A 22274-nucleotide genomic window follows, 5' to 3' on the forward strand; every position below is an offset into this window, starting at 1 on the left:
CCCCCCCCCGCCATAGCCTTGGTTTCTTGGTGGTGGCCATTTTGCAGTGAGATCGAATTTCAGTTTCCTTTAGATTTGCGTTTCCTTTGTGGCTAATGATAGTGACAATTTATATTTATTGGCCATTTTTACTTCTTCTGACAACTGCCTGTTCAGTTCGTTTGCCCATGCATTAATTGGATTGTTCATTGAGTAGCTGGCTGATTTTGTTATTATTGTTCTTTGAACAGTGTCTTGCATTTTGCCTAGGATAACTTGGACTGCCATCCTCCCATTGATGCTTCTGAACTAGCAGGGATGACAGGCAGGCACAAACCACTTAGTCCAGCCTTCCATTGGCCAAGATAGGGTCTCAAGAACTTTCTGCCTGGGCTGCTTCTACCCATCATCTTCTGCATCTCTACCTCTGGAGTTGCTGGGATTAGAGGAATGCCTGAGCATTGTATCCAGCTAAACACCTATTTTTACAGGATAATTCATACTGTTTTGTTTCCTTTTCTTGAATGTTCTAACTTGACAGGCATAGGATTCATATAGATATCAGAAACAACTTTAATTTTATAGTGTGGACAAGACTTTATAGTGTGGACAAAGGGAATGAAAACATGCCAATTATGTTAGAAAATTTATACAAATTCTAGATTCACCAGTTTTGGCTTCTTAAATCATTTGCTTACAGAAATCACCTATGGGTTTTAGTGCCATCAATATACACATATTTTAGTAGTTTGAGCTACCTAATCTGTTCATACTAGACATGGGCAATCAAGGTGGCTATTATAATATTACCTTTATCTGTGGGCTGAGGACATAGCTCAGTAATAGAGCTCCTGCCTATATTTTATACTCCTGTTCTTCCTTGCCAGGAGGATCAGGGTCAATAAAGACCTGACACAAATGACCAACACTAAAAATTGGACCAAGAGAATAAAATTCCTTTTCCAATGAATTTGGAATTGAGACATTAGGAAAGCCAGGTCTGCGGCATTCTGACCAATTTAACTACTCCAAGTGTGGTCTGGGAGCCAGCCGTGCCCAGGCCAACTGGGAACTTGTGAATATTGTGGACTCAGCAAGTTAGACTTAGTGAACGTTGATGATTTTAATTTTAATAAGCTCTCCCAGCGAATCCTGGGGCCATTAATGTTTGAGTTGGCTATGGAGACAGGGTTCGGGGCCATTTTGAAAGGGCGGATTGTGTGCAGAGTTGAGAGTAGGTGGGTGTTGTGGCACGCACACTGGAGCCTGGGCAAGCCAAAGCCATAAGGTCACTTTGCCAAGAGAACAGGGAGAGCAGAGCAGACCTGCAGAGTCCGAAGTCCGGATAGTTCAGTCTCCTCTTAGCCATCCATTCCATGGGATTTTGTCTCCCCTGGGATTTTGGGGCTCATGCTTAGGTTATTTTTGTTTGCTTCATTATGTTTTGGGCTTGAACTCGGGGCCTGGGTGCTGTCCCTCAGCTTTTTCACTTAAGGCTGGTACTCTAGCATTTGAGCCTTAGCTCTACTTCCAGTTTTTGGTGGGTAATGGGAGCCAAGAGTCTCCTGGGCTGGCTTTGAACAATCATTCCCAGCTACTCATCTGACCTTCCTGTATCACAGACTTCCTATGGAAACGAAGAACATTTGGGAAATGGAGCGGAAAAGGGGAAGCACATGGCCGGATTTGTGCCACATCTGGTGCTCAGGTGGCTAGCAGCTCATTGTAGAGCAGATGCTGCCATTCTGGAGTCAGACTTCCACTGAAGAGGCACTGCCAGAATAGCCAGGAAAAGAGCGTGCTTTAGAAGAAAGAAGAGTTGGCTCTCAGGAAGGTGTCTTGACATAACGAGACATCATTTTAAGTATCGGAAGAATCTGTCTCTCAACAGTTAGAGCGATCCTGAGGCTGGCTCTAATAGCTGACTGTAAAGAAGCATTTCTTTGTAATTACAAGGGCAGCTACAGTGTCCTTTTTGAACTTTCAAGCTCTCAGGGCCTGAAGGTTTAAGTCAGAAGCTGAAGCCAAAGGATTCTCCTTGAACATGTAGGAGGGGATGCACTATGGAGCCCAAGTAAGCCACCTTTGCCATGTGCCATACTTCTGGGTCTCCAATTACTGAGCCAGGCCTGGAATGGCACCTATTTCTTCTGATCACAAGCTGTCACTTAGGTCTAGATTTCCCCCATTGGCCTTCATCTGCGACAAGTTTGCTGAGTTTTATGATCATGTTTTAACAAAGCGATTGGGACAATTAGGCATAAAATCATTTGGAGCCCACCAGATGAGTGAAAAGAAAGCTTTGAATCTGGGCATGATAAAGAACCCAGGCTGGTTCTACGAGTTCTAACAAAGTCAAGGTGTTTTTTTTTTTTCTGTTGTATTTAAGTTGCTAGCGGCAGAGAACCTTCAAACCACACTGTGAAAGCATCCGCCTCCCACCATTTGCCATCTTGATTTTCTATTTTAATTCTTTAAAAAGTTATCCCTATCTGTTCTTGCACGAACACAGGAAGAACAGACGGTTTTTTTTCTAGTTCCCAGCTGAGGACAGATGTATGCACGGCTGGAGAAACGGCTTAATGATTAAGCAAACAGACCAGCTTGCTCAAGGCTTTGAAAAGCAACCTTTAAAACTGAAGTTCAACCAGCACAACCATGTTCGTTGCAGCATTATTTACCATAGCTAAGATATAGCACCAACCCAGATGCCCCTCAGTAGATGAATGGGTCAAGAAGATGTGATATATATACACAATGGTGCTCCATCAGAAAGAATGGCATTGTCCCATTCATAAGGATATGGAAAGACCTGGAAAAAATTATATTAACAAAATAAGCCAGACCCAAAGAAAAGCAGGTTGCATGGTTTCCCTCATGTGTAATAACTAGAATATGTCTATGATATTCTTAACAGGGGATCTCAATAGCATAATTGCTAAGTGCATAGGGCTATATATAATGAAGCATATCAACATGAGCTCCAAGAATTGAAAACAAGAAGTTCTTATTATGGCCTGTTCTTTTTTTTCTGTTTTAGTTTTCTCCATTCTTTGTCTTGCATATAAGTTTATCTGATCCATGGAAGAGAAAGAGAATCACAGAAACAGCAGGACAAAAGATGAACTAACAATGATACTCACTTGACACTATATTGGAAATGAACTACAACTTGGGGGAGAGGGGAGGAGAGAAGGGTAAGTGGGAGAAAATGACGGAGGGGGTATCAGTGATTAAAAAGAAATGCAGCCATTACCTTCCTTATGTAACTGTAGCCCCCCCCACTGCCAGATCATCACTGTTACAATAAAGAAATTAAAAAATAAATAAAATCAAATTGAAGTAGAAAACTGGGTGCCAGTGGCTCACACTTGTAATCCTATCTACTTAGGAGGCTGAGATCTGATGATGGCGGTTCAAAGCCAACTTGGGCAAGAAAAGTCCATGATACTCTTATCTCCTATTAACCACCAAGAAGTTGAAGGTGGATCTATGGTTCAAGTGATAGAGCATACTAGCCCTTTAGCAAAAGTAAACAAACCCTTAGGGATAGCATCCCTGGTCCTGAGTTCAAGTCACAGGACTGACACCAAAACAACAACAACAATAACAAAACAACAACAAAACACAACACTGAAGTTATGAAGAGATCCCACACTACAGATTGTGCATGGTACACAACACTGAAGTTATGAAGAGACCCCCACACTACAGATTGTGCATGGTAGTTGGTCAGTTTACATTAGTACAAGAGAAGAAATACAGAAAATGAAAGCAAATCAAAACACCAGAATTTAAATGCACACTTTCATTCCTTATGAACCACTTAAAATTTTTTTTTATTATCTTAGGTACAGAGGTGTTTCAACTCAACATGGCAGCCCATGAGTACAATACATCTTGATCATGATCATTTCTTCCATCATTCTCTCCCATCCCTTCAATTTACCTGGTTCCATTTTCACACATACACATTGAATATTATGACTGCCTTCATCCACCCTTCCTCTCTCCATCTGTCTGCCCCCCCTTTCCCCTTGACCTCATCTCTTCCCCACACCTCCATGCACACCACCCTTGGATCATTCTCAACCAAAGAATTTCTCATGAGATTCCGAATGCTGACTTTTCATTTTTCTAGGTCATTTTTTGAGCTTGGCATGGCTCTTCTTTGTTCAGGGCTTCCATTCTCTCATTCATTTTTAGTCCTCTATGTACCCAAAGTATAATGACGTGTGGTCTGCAGTGTTTTCTGCCCTTCTTCAGGCTGTGGAGAATCACAGAGGGGAAACTCAGCCTGCCTGCTCTGTACCTTCAGGCATCCCTAGCCAGCAGACCCCATCCTAGAGAACGCAAGGGACGTGGATAGCTCTGCTTTGGAATCCATAAACCGCTCAACAAGATCCAAGGGTAACTGCTTTTCTGTTTCTTCTGTGTGTGTGAGCATGTGCATGCAGGTACTAGGGCTTGAACTCAAGGCCTGGGCGCTAACCCTTAGCGTTTATGCCCAAGGCTGGTGCTCTACCATTTGAGCTACAGCTCCACTTCTGGCTTTTTGGTAGTTAGTTGGAGGTAAAGACTCTCACAGACTTTTCTGCCCAGGCTGCTTTCAACTTGCAATCCTCAGATCTTAGCCTTCTGAGTAGTCAGGGATTACAGGCATGAGCTACTGGCTCATGGATGACTTGATAATTTTGTTTTTACTGAATGCTCTATGTTGTATTTCAAAATATGAAGAAATCGGGTGGCTCACACCTGTAACCTTCAGGAGGCTGAGATCTGAGGATCAAATGATTCAGAAAAAGCCAGAAATAGCACTGTGACTCAAGTGGTAGAGTGCTAGCCTTGAGCACAAAGAGGCTCAGGGATAGAGTTGAGGCCCTGAGTTCAAGCCCAAGGACCGGCAAAACAAAACAAAACCAACAAACCAACAACAGAGAAGAATGAGATGGGGTCAAATCACCTTAATTATATTTTTATTTATTTTACAATTACTGGGGATTGAGCCTAGGGCTACATCCCCAGCATTGCGCATATGTGTTTGTGTGTAGGTCGGTGTGTGTGTGTGTGTGTGTGTGTGTGTGTGTGTGTGTGTGTGTGTGTGTGTGTGCCAGTCCTAGGGCTTGAACTCGGGTCCTGGGCCCTGTCTCTGAGCTTTTTTGGTTCAAGACTAGTGCTCTACCACTTGAGCCACAGTTCCACTGGTAGTTTATAGGAGATAAGAGTCTCATGGAGCTTTTTCTTCCCGGGCTGGCTTCAGATCTCTGCCTCCTGGATAGCTAGGATTACAGGCATGAGCCTCCAGTGCCTGACCATCTCCAGCATTCTTAATCCTGATGAAATGAACTAATGTGAATGTATGCTTTTTTCTCAGCTATTCACAGTTGGCTTTGGCCTGTACTCTAGACACTGTATATGTGTCTACTGTAGACATAAAGGTTCCACCAACTCCATACAATGAAAAGACTGTTTCCCTTTTCTCTACTGTGTGGAAGAAATTGAGCAACACAAGAATTATGCACACCCTGAAGAATCTGGTTATATTTATTTATTGAATCAGTCAAGAAAACAAATCATTGAATATGATGTAGCAGGTTACTTATTCTAGGAATTAAATATCAGTTGCAAAAGGAGCTAGGCCACTATGGTGTAAAAAGAGGACTGAGGGTTAGAGTAGAGTCAGTGATCAGGGCTCAGGATGCAATAGATACATAGACAAGTTGGGCTTGGCGGAAAAAGCTATGAAGCCAGGTGCACACAGCCTCCCCAGTGGGAACTTACAGCAGAGCTCCATAGAAGTCCACAGAGGGCTGGTGCACCCATGCCTGGGGCTGAGCCTGAGATCACTGCTGTGCATCAAGGCCAAAGGCAGGAAGACCCACTAAACACCAAGTAAGTGAATGGTGCCTGCCTGCCATCCATGACCAGAAGAAAGAGAGAGGATTAGCTAGCACCCGTGTTACATCTATCCACAACCAACTGGAATACAAAAACACACAGATCTGAACTCCCGGCTACAGGAGAATGTTCTTACTTGACACCTTACCCAGCTCCTGGCATGTAACACTTAGTTGTTTGCTTTGCTGGTAGCTTTGAGCCTCTAGCCAGAGAAACCCTGTCAAGTTCTGACAGGAGAGGGCTCTGCCTCCGGCCTGCCTGGAACTGAAGAGCTCAGAAATGCGAAGAAAGATTCTCACTTAAGAAGTTAAAACAGGGGGCCGGGGGAGAGAAGAAGTAAAAGGAACATAGCAGAAACATTGTACCTGTCACAACTACTTACATTGATTAGTTTTCTTTTTTTTTTCCACCCAGTTTGCTGTTTTGCTTGGGGTTTGGGATATGTGTTTAAGGATTTATTATTTAGTGTCACTATTATATCTTCAGCTATTATATATATATATATATATATATATATATATATATATATATATATATATATACTAGGAAGCACTGGAACCCGTATAGAATAAAAAAAAAATCAAAAGACTACAGTATCCTGAACCTCCAATAGGCATTCTACAAGAGGACAGAAAGCTTAAACCATAAGCAGTAGGTGCCATGACATTTAGTTAAACAGAATCTCAAGTGTTGTGTACAATGAGACCATTAAAGTTAGGAAATCAAAATATTCAGTCTGGAGAAAATGTAAATCAAGTGTAAATTAAGTATGTTAGAAGAAAATGCTCTTTTTTAAAATGAGTAAGAACCCTTCCGGTGGAGCTATAAGACAGGAAGACATCTCTTCTTGTGACTTCTGGGTTGAAGAGCACAAAGGATGCTTTTTCTTTAAGCTGAACAAAGAGCTGGGAGTATCGGGGGAAGGAGCTAGGACAAGTTCCTAAAATGGCCTTGGTTTCTAAGGTATCAGACCATTGAACTACTTAAAGAGAACAGGGATTTTTCTGGTTCAAAGATGTTGGTATAGTCTCTATCATTTCTTTGGTTATTCTTGAAATTCTAAAAGAAGTACTAAAATACAAAAATGTAATCCCCACCCAGAAGGCCCCAATAATGTTCATTTTTAGAGGAAAATAAAAAAAGATCACATTTAAGGGGGAAAATACTTGGGGAAATTAGAACTGCTACTTTTCTGAAGTAAGTTCACTTGTTACAAATTAAAGATGGAAGTTGGGCACCAGTGGCTCCTGCCTGTAATCCTAGCTACGTGGGAGACGGAGATCTGAGGTTCAAAGCCAGTCCTGGCAGGTTAGCCTACAACACTCTTATCTCCAATTCGCCATCTAAAAGCTGGATGTGAAGCTGAGACTCAAGTGGTAGAGCACCAGCCTTGGGCAAAAAAGCTAAGGAACAGTATCCAGCCCTGGGTTCAAGCCTCAGCATTGGCATATGCATGTGTGTGCACTCACACACACACACACACACACACACGCACACACATGCACACATATGCAGATGGATCTTCTGATTCCTCATTTAAAGCAAAGCTGCCATCAGAATAATTGAAATTAGCTGGGGGCATGGTTAACAACTATCCACAAAGTTCAAATTATCAAAATTTAACCATCACCAAATATTTACCCACAATTCTAGAAAGGGTCCATTTGAAAGCATACGCATTGATTCTTTTTATTCTTAATAACCAAAATTCCAAGGATAAATGAGAGGAAAAATAGTCACAAGAACCAGTTAACACATCATCTCAATGATCCAAAGCTGCCAATTAATTTGAATTACTGTATCAGTACATTATATTACCTGATGTAGCAATGCCTTGATCACAGGAAAATATTTAATTAGAGTAGTGTGTAAAAATTTACTTCATGGGCTGGGAAGGTGGCTCAGTGGTAGAGCGCTTGCTTTGCATGCATGAGGCCCTGGGTTCTATTCCTCAGCACCACATAAGCAAAAAATAAAAAAGCCGGAAGTGCGCTGTGGCTCAAGTGGTATAGCCTTGAGCTGAAGAGCTGAGGGACAGCGCCCAGGCCCAGAGTTCAGGCCCCACGACTGGACCCAAAAAAAAAATAAAAAAAAATAAAATCTTGGTTTAAAAAAAATTACTTCATGAAGTGAGAGTTCTAGATTTCAAATATTCCTAAAAAAAAAAAAGTCAGGGGCTGGGAAGGTAACTCAGTGGTAGAGCGCTTGCCTTGAATGCATGAAGCCCTGGGTTCGATTTCTCATCACCAAATAAGCAGAAAAAGCCAGAAGTGTTGCTATTGCTCAAGTGCAGAATGCTAGCTTTGAGCTGAAGAGCTGAGGGACAGTGCCCAGGCCCAGAGTTCAGGCCCCACAACCAACAAAAAAAAAGAAAAAGAAAAAAAGAAAAACATCATAGTAGCTAGCTGAACAAATCATTGCTTTTTTTTGTTTGTTTATTTTGGGTTTTTTTGGGTCCGGTCGTGGGGCCTGAACTCTGGGCCTGGGTGCTGTCAGCTCAAGGCTAGTGCTCTACCACTTGAGCCACAGCGCCACTTCTGGCTTTTTTTTTCTGCTTATGTGGTGCTGAGGAATCGAACCCAGGGCCTCATGCATGCAAGGCAAGCACTCTACCACGGAGCCACCTTCCCAGCCCCCAAATCACTGGTTTTGTTCTAATTCATTGCTTGACCAAGTAGACAGCAAAGTATTTTATGATGATTTTATTTAAATAATTAAGAGAATTCAATGACTATCCATCAGGCAATTTGCTTACAATCTCATAATTGAAATTAATAAATATTTTCAAAAGATTTAAAATACAAAACAAAAGTAAGAGATCGAATTCTGAGATCAGCTTGTAGGATGCTACCTTTTTCATTCATTTCTCCCAATTCATTATGGCAAATTACCAGCATGGACCACACCAGTGATACAAGGTACCTTAATTGTTACAGTTCAACCATTCCACGAGATTAAGTTGGAGGTTCTCTTTAGATCAGAGAATTTACTTTGCAACTGACCAAACTAGTGTATTGTTTGCTTTAAGCCCAAATTTCCACTGAGGCTTCAAAAACAAACAAACAAACAAAACCCCAAACCCATTGAAGTTGTTTGTCTCTCTGAGCTTTATCTAGAGCTCCTCATTCTCTTATGGGACCACCTGCCTTGAGCCTGCATGGAGTAGGAAACCAAATCACAGCCCGTCCTCTGCCTCTAGGGTAGAGAACGTGATTGGCTACAGAGACAGGAGAACCCAAAGAAATCATAGTCCTCTACTTTTGAAAAGAAAATACAACATCCATTGACATGGTTTACTCTGCTTGATATGTCCTTTAATTCCAGTGTTCACTGACTTGGCTCTGTTTGGCCTGGTAGACTTGCACCCCATTGTTGCCACAATGGGTTGATGACAGCATAGAATGGGGCTCCCCAGCCTCCACACATTTCCCAGTAGGAGGGCAGACGAAATTCCTTCCCTGCCTTACCTGGGGACCAGATCCATTACTACTGGATGGTGGCAGCCAGGACAGAACCTTGCTACTTGCCCACGTGTGTTGGGGGGGAGGGGGATGCTCCTGCACTGACCCCAAACAAAGAAGAAGAAGAAAAGGAGGAAGAAGAAGAGGAGGGGGAGAAGGAGGGTAAAGGAGGAGGAGGAGGGTTGAGGAGGAGAAAGAGGACACAGAGGAGGAGAAGGAAGAGAAGGAATAAAGGAAAGGGAAAAGGGGGAGATGAGGTAGGGGAAGATGGCAGGAAGGAAGAAAGAGGAGGGTGAGAAGGGAGAAGAAGACAGAGGAGATGGAGAAGAAGGAGGAGGAGGAGGAGCAAGAGGAGGAGGAGGAATTATTTTGAGGATACACAAAAGAAACTGATTATCAATCGATTCCAAGCTCAACTTTTAACAGGGAAAATAGTCTTGATTGAAAGAAATGATTCCGAGAACCAAGCCACTTCCCTTGAGTGCTCTCCCAGCTTCGCAGCTGGACCAGAAATGACTCAGGAACAAAGCTCAGGGTTTTGGTGCACCTGGGTTCCTTTCTCCCAGCGATGCTCTTCCCCTAATTTGCAGCTGTTGGTGTCAGGCAAGGTGGATGAAGATGGTTCAGTGGCTCTATTGGTCTGGACTTGCCAAGAGCAGAAAAGGAATTGGGTCAGAGCCAGAGTTGTCCTGGCCTTTCCACACGATCTCCCTACTCAACGCCAGCAGGGAGAGCAGCTGCACAGGGTGGATGATGGTATCACACATGGGAGACAGAGAAGAATCTCAAAGATGGGTCAAAGCTGAGCGCATGCCTGTAAACTAGACCTAACTATCCTGGAGGCTGAGCTACAAGGCTCTCACAGTTTGAAACCAGCCAGGGCAAAAAAGGTCTGTGGACTCTTATCCTCAGTTAATCACCAAAAAGCCAAAAGTGGAGCTGTGGCTCTAGTGGTAGCTCACTAGCCTTGAGCAACAATGCTAAGGTAAACACCCAGAACCTGCCAAAGGAAGAAATGGGGGGAGAGAGAGAGGAAGAAAGAAGGAGGAGGAGGCAGAGGAAGAGAAGGAGAAGGAGGAAAGGAGGAAAGAAGGAAGGAAGGAAGGAAGGAAGGAAGGAAGGAAGGAAGGAAGGAAGGAAGGAAGGAAATAAAAAAATGGGTCAAGATATTCTTAGTAGAATATACAAAAATGCAGACATTTTGATTTGTCCCCAAGTAACCATCTAACCACAATGAGCCCTTAGTTCTTGTCTGCAAATAACCATACTGTTGACAAATCATTCTGCTACTGATGGACTTCCAAAATTATATGTGCTTCTAAAGTCAAGAAAATGCAAGAAATGAACTGTGTGCTATTAGCTGCCCAAGAAAAAGTACCATGAACCACCACATATGCATTACTGTCTAGTAATAACCACAAAAGCCAGAGCAACTGTTGAAAATACTTTTAAGTTACCCAGGCAACAGTTATTACACATAAAACTATGATTTCTTGTATTTTTCTGTTCAATTATTAAGTGTACCTTTATCATCAGGACTGGCAATAAAGCTCTATTGAATTCAGCACTTGGGAAGAATAAGCATGAGAGTGGGATTTAGAGTGAGTTTTCTAGAATAAGAACCTTACGCTGTTTCTGTAAAGAAGCTGGTAGAAGTCAAGAAGGGAAATACCAGAAAATGAAGGGGCATTCAGACTTTGCTGTCTCCTTTCATTTGCAGGGTAACTGTTTTTGTTGTCTTGAAGATTCTTTAGAAACCTTCCTAAAGATTTATGACACAGAAGCACATTTCACAAGGTCCTTTGGAAGGTAACAAAAAATGATGAGACAGGCATCTGAGACTGCCGCCTATAATCCTAGCCACTCAGGAAGACTGCAGAGATCTGAGGATCGCAATGTGAAGCCAGCCAGGGAAGGAAAGTCTGTAAGACTCTTATCTCCAATGAACTAGCAAAACTCTGGAAGTAGCAGTGTGGTTCAAGTTGCTGAGCACCAACCTTGAACGGAAAAAGCTGAGAGAGAGCACAAGGCCTGTAGTTCAAGCTCTAGTACTGCCCCTATCTCCTCAAAAAAATAAAATAAATAAATAAAGAATGATGGTAGGTGAGATTCAATCCCAAAAGGTCGATCCCAACACCACTCTTGGCAAAAGTATTCTACTAAAGGATGCCTGAGTCTAGATCTACCTGACATAGATTGAGTTTCAGAAGAGTTTGATCTTGCCATTTCTCTGCGACCTGGCTGCACATCACGGACAGCAAGTGTGCCCTGATAAGACTTGATTCCCCCGAAACAATTCCCAGGGCAATTCCAGGTCTACTTCCACGCACCAGAATGGCTTCCTACCATTTACAAGGTCACTGAAACAACTCTTAGATAGACGGATAGATCAGCAGCCCCAAGAATGACTTCAAGTCCTACCTAATCCCCGGTGAGGGAAATCACTTGCTGTGGCCTTGTTCAGTGTGATTTAGCAGCAGTGTGACAACTAGAGTTTTGTGTGAATGCAGTGACCCCACAGAGGATAGAACTACAATGCAAATTTGTTTCTCTAAAACCCTCTGGCATTTCAACACAGCCCAGCTGCGCACATAGCTTATACAACCATCATTATGGTTAGGCGGTCGGATGAGACCTTCGATGAGAGAGCACTCAGGATCCAGGTAAAGAGAACTGTTCACTGGGCCCCACCTCTGCTGTCTGGCCTTTCTCAGCAACGGTGGACTGAATCCTGTTCCCAAAGTCTTGGTGTTCCTCTATGACCACAAACTGCAGGGAAAAAGAAAGGAGTGAAAATATTATATTATTATTATTATTATACTTCATCATCATCATCTCAGTGTGTATTGATCCAATTCTATAGCTCCATGGCATTCATTCTGTGGAAAGTCAGTACACCTGTAATCCTCACAACTTAGGAAGCTGAGACCTGAGGATCACAGTTCAAAACCAGCCTGAACAGGAAAGGCTGTGAGACTCTAATCTCCAATTAACCACCAAGAAGACTGAAGTGGAGATGTGGCTCAAGTGGTAGAGTACCAGTCTTAAGCAAAAAGAAAGCTCAGGGGTAATGCCCAGGCCCCAAGTTCAACCCCAGTACTGGCACAAATAAAGGTGAAAGTGTAAAGAAAGACTGCTAAATTTATTCTCCGGCCAATGGAAGATTCCAGTTGGATGTAGGAACCTGTGTTTACTTTCTATTATTAGATACTAATTTGATTTTTCTTTACAAAGCAATCCATTCTAATTTTGGAATCCTAACTTTTGGATCATAGATCCCTCTTATACTGTAAGAATCCATCCCTCTGTATCTCAAAATGACCCTGGGCAAACAGAGGCTAGGAACATGGCTCAGTGGTAGAACACCAGCCTCGCAAACATGAGGCCCTGAGTTCAAATTGTATTTCACCAGAAAGAATCTTAGCCATTGACAGTGGTTCATGTCTGTAAGCCTAGCTAATTAGGAAATAAAGATCGCAAGGATTGTGGTTCAAGGCTCACCCCAGCAGGAAAGTAGTGATAACCTCCAGCTCAGCAAAGGAGCCAGAGGTGGTAGAACAGGTCTATAGTCCCAGCTACTTGAGAGGCACAGGAGGGGTGATCATGATGTGCATCTGGCCCTGGGAATAAACTATAAGACTATCTAAAAAAAACAATTAAAGCAAGTCAGGTACTGGTGGCTCATGTCTATAATCCAAGCAACTCAGGAGGTTGAGATCTGAGGACTGTGGTTTGAAGCCAGCCCAGGCAAAAAAGTCCAATTCATTACCAAAAACAAAAAACAAAACAAAAACAAAGCCCAGAAATGGGGCTATGGCTCAAGTGGTGCAGTGCAGCCTTGAGCAAAAACGCTCAGGGACAGCACCCAAGGCCCTGAGTTCAAGCCTCAGGACTTACACACACACACACACACACACACACACACACACAAAACTAAAACAAAAACAAAAATGCTTGCCCAACCAGGGTGAGGCTCTGAGTTCAAAATACCAGTACTGCTAAAAAAAAAAAAAAAACATAAGTATCTTCAGTATTGCTCATAGATCAAATAATGTCACATAAATATAAATGTATATTTTGTCAAACATATGTGTATAGTATATATATAACTCATTTAAACATGCAACCCAGCTCTGAGTAATTCACAATCACGAATAGGTCTGGACAACTAAAAGTGCAACTATTTGGCTGGGATCCACAGCATGCTTTCTCATGGTTGAAGAGCTTGGGAAGCAGAATTCGACAACAAAAACATGTCCTTTCAGTCAACAAAAGGATTATTTCTGTCATTATTTGGATTACCCAAAAGAGATTGGGCTCCTACAACGCAGGCTGAGCAGAGCTCATAGGCTGTAGTCTGGCTAGATAGGTGAGCTATTAAAATAGATGGAACGTAACAGGGAAGAAGAGAAATGAGCCAGGCTCCAGGATAGACACAGCCTAGCGACATTCTTTCTTGTCAATCAGTAACCCGGGGGAAGGATGACCCAGTGGTTCTGAGGAGGGAAGGGCTGGCTGGTCGGAGGAGGCCTCTACAGGAGGGAATTGAGAACTCAAAGGAAAGGGAAGAAGGGGACTGGGCGCTAGTGACCCACACCTGCCCGCCATCCTAGGGACTTAGAGGCTGAGATCTGAGGGTTGCAGTTCAAAGCCAGCCAAGGGCAAGACAAATCTCTGAGACGCTGATCTCTGATGAACCACCAACAAGCCAGAAGTAGAGCCATGGCTCAATTGGGAGAGAACTAGCCTTGAGCAAAAAAGCTCAGGGACAGTGCCCAGGCCAAGATTTCAAGCCCCAGCAGTTGGCAGAGGCACACACACACACACACACACACACACACACACACACGGAAGGTACAATGAAGGAGTCCATGGCAGAGGGAGGGATATGGCTGATGACAGCGTGGCTCTCCTGCCTGTGTGCTGTTCATTTTCTTTTTCTCACGCTACGTTTCTCCCTTTGCAGCTCTCTCATTCCCGGCTCTGCAGTGACACATGGCAAACTCACCGAGTCTGTTGTTTCAGGACACAGGCTGGTGATGTCTGGCTCCAGTGAAAATGTGCACTGCAGACTTCCTGCCCATGGGCCTGTCTGCCAGGAGCACACAGGCCCCAGAATCCTGGGCCCTGCGGATGGGGAAGGCAGCTGGGGGGGGAGCAGATTTGTTTCCACTGTGCTCCATCCAGTTTGGGTGTTCTGCTTTCTCCCACCCACTGGGATCCGTGCAGTGGCAGTTGGTGTGGACGACAGCAAGGAAAGCCGGGAAGACTGGCACTTTACCCACAGCTCAGCTCCAAGCCAACTAGCTGTTCCAGACAGCAATAAGCGATATTGATCCTTTGTTCCCTACACACACACACACACACACACATATGCGCGCAGATTATATGTTTGTCTTGTCCCTGTGATTTAAATGAGATGAATTAAACCTATAATCCAACAGCTGAATGAATACCACCATGGTAACCTATCAAGTATGAGTGCGTAATTGAGAGACCTGGGGTGTAAGGAGGCTGCTAAGAACTGAGCATGCCAGGTAGCTGAGGGCCCTTATAGGGAGAACCAAAGGCATCAGAGTCCACAGGTGTTCTAGCTCTTGCTGGAGGTGAATTGGGTATTAAAGCCTAGGACTGCTGTTTTGTTTTGTTTTTTAGCTCTGTACTCAAGTTCAGCCAAAAAAAATTAATAATACCAATAACAGCTGTTGGGGGAACAGATGTTTCCATGGGGTGGGAAGGCTGTTCTCTGTGAATGCCTGGTGTGGTGGGGGCTGGGAAGTGGGGATGATGTAGGAAGGTCCTGGAATACTGTTGCCCACCCCTCCATCATCTTCTCCATTGTTCTTTGTTTCGTGCCAGTCCTGGGGCTTGAATTCAGGGTCTTGGTAATGTCCCTGGGCTGTTTTTTGCAAAAGGCGAGTACTCTACCACTTGAGCTACAGTTCCATTTCCAGCTCTTTTTTGTATTTAATTAGAAATAACAGTGTCATGGGCTTTCCTGCCCAGGCTGACTTTGAACCAACGATCCTAGGTCTCAGCCTCCTGAGTAGCTCAGATTACAGGCATGAGCCACAGGTGTCCAGCCTCAGTGGGATTTTTGAAGCTGCAGTCCTCCATGGGCTTGCTACCTATTACAGCCTCTTCCACAGTGTAAACCAGTAACAACAGCATCAGCACACTAAGCATCCACTGGATTAGGCCCCACACACATTTCTGGAAACGGCAGTTCCCTTAAAAGTGTGGAGATCTTAGCTTGCCTCAGTTCTGCCCTCTAGTGGCCCAATACCAGTTGCAGGCGTGGGTCTCGAAGCCTCTTCAAGCTCTGTCCTGCTCGGCTCTATGGGAAAGATATACGCTTGACAGATGAAGAACAGCCCATAGGCAGGCTCTAGTTTGACTTTGAGTTTAACCTGAAGGAGGTTATTTTGTTATAAATACAGATTGAGCATCCTGTGCTCATGGTTGTTGAATCTGGCAACACATTTGCTACTTAAGTTTAGGGACTTAACAATGTTGTAAGAAAAGAAATATCAGGAACACTAGTGGCAGCATCTTGAGGTTTTAACAGCATCTGAAATTTGGATGAACTTCTAGAAATCGGAGGAAACATCACACAAACGCATAACAATCTGAGTAAGAGAGAAAAGATGCATGATAGCCAAAACGTCTCTATATTTCTGCACAATTACATCCTGAGGTGTTCTTTCCGCCCCCACCCCTCTATTCCACCCCCTACCCCCCATCCCCCTATCCCTATCCCCCATCCCGCAACATGGTTTGAATACAGGTCCTTGGGTTTGCTTGGCGGGCTGGCTCAGCTGGCTCTACCCCTAGAGACACTCCTCCATCCCAGATGGAGATAGAATCTCAAGGGCTTTTCTGTCCAGGTTGACTCCATGAACCACAATCCTCTGGATCTCAGCTCTTCTGAGAAGCTAGGATAACATTTGAGAACCACCAGCACCTGACTAATGCTGTTTTAATCCCTCTAGTTTCTTGATTAAGGTCCCACTCAGGACCTCCCTCTGGTGTTGGTTAATCCTGTTAGGGTCTAACAGATTCGTTGTTGTTTTTTTAGTCATTGAAGAGTGAGAACAATGAATGAGAATTGCTATCGAGTCAGTTCCTAGCTTCATCCTCTTTGGTTGACTTACCCATGGCTGGGGACAAGAAGGTATCTCCACCTCGCTGCTGGCAGGTCGGCTGCTGCTCACACCGCCACCGCCGCTCACACCATTGCTGCTTGGGTCTTCATAAGGATTCTTTGGGTTTTTCAATAGCTGCTTCCGAATCCTGAGATAAAACCAAACATATGAGACAGTCTCAGAAGAAAACAAACCAGGCATCTTTTTCAGGAATCTCATCAAGAGCTACTAATTGAACACAAGCAGTCAGCACATAGCTGAAAATGTCCCGCAGGAAATAAGGCCCCTGGGCAGCAACATGACATAGCCATAGGCCTGCAGATGCTGGTTTTTACTTTAGATGCATTGGCAATGGAAAGAAAAAGGGTTTCAGTGTCAGGCGTCAGTGGCTCACGCCTGTAATCCTAGCTGCTCAGGAGGCTGAGATCTGAGGATCGCAGTTTAAAAGCCAGCTCAGGCAGGAAAGTCTGTGAGACTCTAACTTCCAATTAACCACCGGAAAACCAGAAGTGGAGCTGTGGCTCAAGTGATAGAGTGCTAGCCTTGAGCACAAAAGTTCCGGGGCAGTGCCCAGGCTCTGAGTTCAAGTCCCAGTGCCAGCACCACAAACAAAACAAAACAAAACAGAAAAACCCCAACCAACAAGACCCCCACCAAAAAAAAACACAAAAACACATGTTCAAGAATCTTGTCTCTCTGGATGTGGTAGAAAATATCTTGGAGAATCTTCCTCCTACTGGAAAGACTATCATTCATAGTAAATCATAATAACTACAGATAGCATTTATTAAACTTGATATGTCAGCCTATGCTAAACTTTTACTTAGATGAATTCACACAAACTTACAATAGCCCTTGAGATAAACATTATCCTTGGCCCTATCTTATAGCCAAGAAAATGAATGACTGTAAATGTTAGATACTATGTCTGATTTAATTTAGGCATTAGATGGGATTTGAACCTGTGTGGTCAGATTCCAGAGGCCATGCTTTTAACCACTACACCAGGATACAGCAAGATATCAACTAGGAGCATCTTGGCTCTTTCTGCTGAATTTTCCACACTATGCATGCTTGTGCAGTGTCTGTGGCTGTGATTGGGTTTTGATCAGTGGGTGGCAGCAGGTAATCTGTTCATTGCCACAGAACTGGGACTTGTGTGTGAAGTGGGAATGAAATGATGCGATTGAACTAGATAATTCTATAAAGTCCCCTTGAACCCAAAAGTTTTCTGACTGATTTTTGTCCAGCACAAACCTTAACAAAACAGAAAATATTTTTCTATATTGACGGCAGTAGGGGACCTGATCTTACTTTCAAGGAAAATGGAAAATGAGTAACACTCTAACACAGTGGCTTTGTAAGTGTGTGTGTGTGTGTGTGTGTGTGTGTGTGTGCACTCGCATGCATGCACGTGCTTAGCACTGAAGCTTGAACTTGGGACCTTGCAGTCTTGCTTGGCTTTTTTACTCATGGCTGGTGCTCTACCACTTGGGCCACACTTCTATTTGGAGCTTTTTGCTGGTTAATTGGAAATGAGAGTCTGGATGATTTATCTTCCCAGGGTGATTTGAACCTTGATTCTGAGATCTCAGCTTCCTGAGTAGCTAGGATTACAGGTGTGAGCCACTGGTGGCTGGCCATAGAGTTGTTTTAAAGAAATGGATATGATTGTTCAATAATTTTTACCTGTTTGAAGTGATTGAAAACACAAAATCAAAGGATCAAGAGCTTCCTTGCAAGTTAGGAAAGATTATTTTCTTTAAGAGAGGTGATATGGTGTGGGCAACTAACATAATGGAATGCAACCATAAAATAGTTACACCGGCGCTGGAGTGGGGGAAGGTAGAAACAGATGTTCCTTAAAGGAAAAATTCATTATGAGAATTAACTGCATATATCTTGGGGTATAGCTCAGTGGAGATCCCCTGACTAGCACTTGTTAGGTCCCAGTTTCCATACCCAACACTGCAAAGATATACAGATGAGTGAGCAAATAAGTAACCATTTACATTATGTATGGACAAAGACTTAAATAAGTAAAAGCACAGCTGTCTTAGGATAGTGAAATTCTGGGCTTAAAAAGTGGGGAAAAAAAAGAGAATCCTCTGAGTGCCATGGCTCACATGTGTCCTCACAGCTGTTTGAGAGGTAGAGATCTGGAGTCTCATGGGCTCAAAGCCAACTTGGGTAAACAGTACAGGAGACTCCATCTCAACCAATTAAAGGCCAAGTACAGTTATCCCAGCCACGGGGAAAACATAAATAGGAAGATCACAGTCCAAGCCAAGTGAGACCCTCTTGAAAAAGGAATGAAAGCAAAAAGGGCTGGGGGGGCCTGTCTCAAGTGGTAGGGTACCTGCCTAGCAAGCCTGAAGTCCCGAGTTCAAACCCTCAGTACTCACCCACCCCTAAATCTATGGTATTCAATTCTGTAAATGTCTGTGTGTCTATCAATGTAGTTCATCCAAAGGAGGCCGGTGTTTACTCTGGGAGGACGGAAGAGTGCTTAAAGAAGCTATGGGAGGAAAAGTTCACCTGTACTGGCGTGCCTCCCAGAGTCCGACCACAAGCAGCAGGACCAGCACCACCACGCAGATCGCCACCACGGTGACGTCCCGCTGCTGCCCATGGCTGGCATTCCGCAGCTCCCATCGCAAGTCTCGGTGCTGACATCGCTCCCCGATGTAGCCCACCACGCAGCTGTGACGACACACACACACAGATCATCAGAGACCCCTGTCCAAAGAACGCGTGCTAGTCTTTTAGACTCCATAACTGGCTGGCTGGCCGTCAGCCTCAACATCTCCATCTCCAGACTCAGCCCCACATGCTCACGGAGAGGGAAAACCCATCCCAGGTGAGCGGAAAGCACCATAGCTACATGTTAATGACACAGGATTTCTCCTTCACTCAGTCCACCCTGGGATGGACGGAGGATTCTTTGCATCCTGCCTGTAGAAGAGAACATTGATTAAAGATGCATTCCTCTTGGGCTAAAATCCTAAGGACTAACCTTTAAAACCAACACACAGCAAATTTTCCCTGAGACTCAGGGGGAGTTTCAGAAACAAATTTTAGGCCACATTGCCATGAGCGTAAGCTGAAGGTAGGAAGAACCTGAAGCCAGGTACCAGTGGCTCACACCTGTAATCCTAGCTATTCAGAAGGCAGAGATACAGATGATCATGGTTCAGAGGCACCCTGGGTAGAAAAGTCTGAGGGACTTCATCTCCAATTAATCAGGCAAAAGCTGGGACTAGGTGAGGCTCAAGTGGTAAAGTGCTAACCTTAGCAAATATGCCAAGCAGATACAAGGCCCTGGGATCAAAGCCTCAAAACCTGGTACTGACTAAAACAAAACAATAAAACTGTACACAGTCCCAGGGCAGGAAACATAATCTCCAAACTGGAAGGAATAGTTCTTCCATTAATATATATATATATATATATTGATTGATTGATTGATTGATTGATTGATTGCCAGCATAAGCAAAAAGTGTCAATGAGAACCCATAGCGTTTGCCTGTTTTCTTTCCAAATTTTCTGAACTTCAAAAGGCTAGACAAGGAGGTTTACAATTTAACATGTCCCCTACTTTTCTTTCAAGGAGGAACAAAGTATGTGGAAGAAAACCAAGGGTCATTAGTCATCCCTGAACAGCTTATGGTATCATGGAAATGGTTACTAGAATGATCAGCCATCAAGTTATTACTGAATCTCGAATGTAATTGAAACAATGCTGCCACCTATTGGGCCATTGGGTGTGATTGTTTTCACAAATGGGGCAGAACTGTCAGGTTGACACTGGCATTCTCCGATTGCTTATAAGAACACCTACTTTCCAAACATCCTATTCCCAATCTATCTCCTCTGGCCCTGGAGTCACATCCAGTGCATCGAAGAAGATGCTCAGAATGGATACCACCTCCCATGTAGGGAGAGCCAGCATGAAAGAAGCACTGGAGAAAGTTCCAGAAGGTCTGGAGTCCAATCCTACTTTTGCCATTAATCTGTCATAAAAGACTAGAAGGTCACTTTTAGAGGGAGGAGAGAGAGGAACAAGCATTTGTGAATGGGTGACATCATTCCAAGCACACTGATGTGAAACTGGTGTGTTCCCATTGAACCGGCAAGGAAATGAGGCTCAAAGAAGTAATCAGTACAAGGTCACCCTGCTAATGAATGAGATTTGCTTCAAGTGACCCAATGATATGAACAACTATAATCTTCCTCCCACACCCCACTGTTTTCAGAAGGACTGTAAGCCCTAGTCACCTGTGGAAAATTATTCTAGAACTGCCCAGGCAGGTTAGGGGAAGACCTAAGGTAGGTGCGTGAAGGATTCCCAGGTTATTTCAAGCTCTACTAGAGGCTGGTCTTTCCTCCCCTCGCCTCCCATCACCTCCCCTATCCTCAATATTCTTCCCTCCCCAAGTCTTTCTACTTCTCTCCTTCCTCGTCTCCCTCCTCCTCCTCCTCTCTGTCATTAGGGGCTTTACTATAACATTTCCATACATCCCTATGATGTACTATGATCAAATTCACACCTTCTATTCACACCTGCTAATTCTCCCTCCCCCTCCTTAAACACAAGTTAATGGGGGTCATTAGTCTACTTCTGTACATAGGCAGTAATTTCTTGGAGTAGCTTCATCTGCTTCCCACTCTTTGTGTTCCTGGGTGTTCTGTTTTACATTTAGCAACCTTCAGTGATATGTAGCAGTCACTTCTAAACTACAGGGTGTCACTGGGTGATAACACTGAGCCTCTCCAAGGTTTGGAGGGTTTGAGAAATATGTCAATCATGACCAAAGTTAAGCTGTGCTTAATAGCAAGGGCCGCACCATACAAGGGCCAGCACTGAGGTCGGTTTACAAGGGGTGGAAATAAGGTTAAACTAGGGGTTCTTTAGATTATTAATTTGTCCTTTAGCTTAACCAAACAAAAGTCTGCTTGGCCAAATAAGCTTGAGTTTTCCATATAATTTTTAGATAATTTAGACTAAAGAAAGATAAACAAGACCTTTTCATGTGGGGTGGGGTGGAGTGCCATTAATCAGAAATTGAAAGCTAGAATCTACAGCTGCTTTCAAACTGATGTGGCCATATAAGTTGGTCATCAAGAAACCTTACAGCCCTGGAGAAGGGGCTGGCCTGCCAGAAGGATATTTTGGGCTAAGGCCCAGTCAGAATGAACAAGGACATATTCTGGGCTCAAGAGATTTGGGAAGTCTTTAGACTCCAGGCTAGGAAAGCTCAGAGAAGCACTGGTTGGTGAGCATGACAGATCTCCTCCCTATGGGTCGTCAGATGGCCTGATTCCCTATCTCCTTCTAAGCACTGAAGAAGCCTTTCCTGTGGAGAAAGATGCCAGGAAATGTTTCCAAGAGAGTCTGGGCTACAAGTACCGCCTGAGGTTTCTCATTATGGAATTAATCAAACATAAGGTAAAATCAGCAGGACAAAGGAGGGAAGGTTTGAATGTTTGATTAAACCATGTTTTTTTTTAAATTAAATGTACAATTCAGAAACAAGGTTATGATCCAAATACCATGAATGCTGGTGACAGTTTCAATATTACTTTTTGATGAAAGGTCCTTAGCTGTGTTAACTACAGACTTGTCATGTTGTAGGGTTGAAATAGCACCAGGAAACTATGATCTTTTCATGGGGATTTCATGAAAAAAGAAAAGCAGAGTGTCAAAGAGTTCATTGAGCCAGGTGCTGGTGGCTCATACCTGTCATCCTAGCTACTGAGGTAGCTGAGATCCAGGATAGCAGTTCAAAGC

General features: G+C 43.7%; 1 protein-coding gene across 1 annotated transcript in view; it reads right to left on the reverse strand.

The window, feature by feature from the left end:
* Positions 1-11826: 11826 nt before the first annotated feature.
* Positions 11827-22274, reverse strand: part of Egf (epidermal growth factor) — a 66436-nt gene continuing 55988 nt past the window's right edge. Inside the window, exons 21-23 of the mRNA XM_013023787.1 lie at positions 19022-19186; positions 16493-16631; positions 11827-12107 (exon numbers count right to left, since the gene is read on the reverse strand). Of these exons, the coding sequence (XP_012879241.1) occupies positions 11991-12107; positions 16493-16631; positions 19022-19186 (421 nt within the window). The 3' untranslated portion in view covers positions 11827-11990. The remainder of the gene's footprint in view (positions 12108-16492; positions 16632-19021; positions 19187-22274) is intronic.

The sequence above is a fragment of the Dipodomys ordii genome, unplaced genomic scaffold (assembly GCF_000151885.1).
Source record: "Dipodomys ordii isolate 6190 unplaced genomic scaffold, Dord_2.0 Scaffold70, whole genome shotgun sequence".
Classification (NCBI taxonomy): Eukaryota; Metazoa; Chordata; class Mammalia; order Rodentia; family Heteromyidae; genus Dipodomys; species Dipodomys ordii.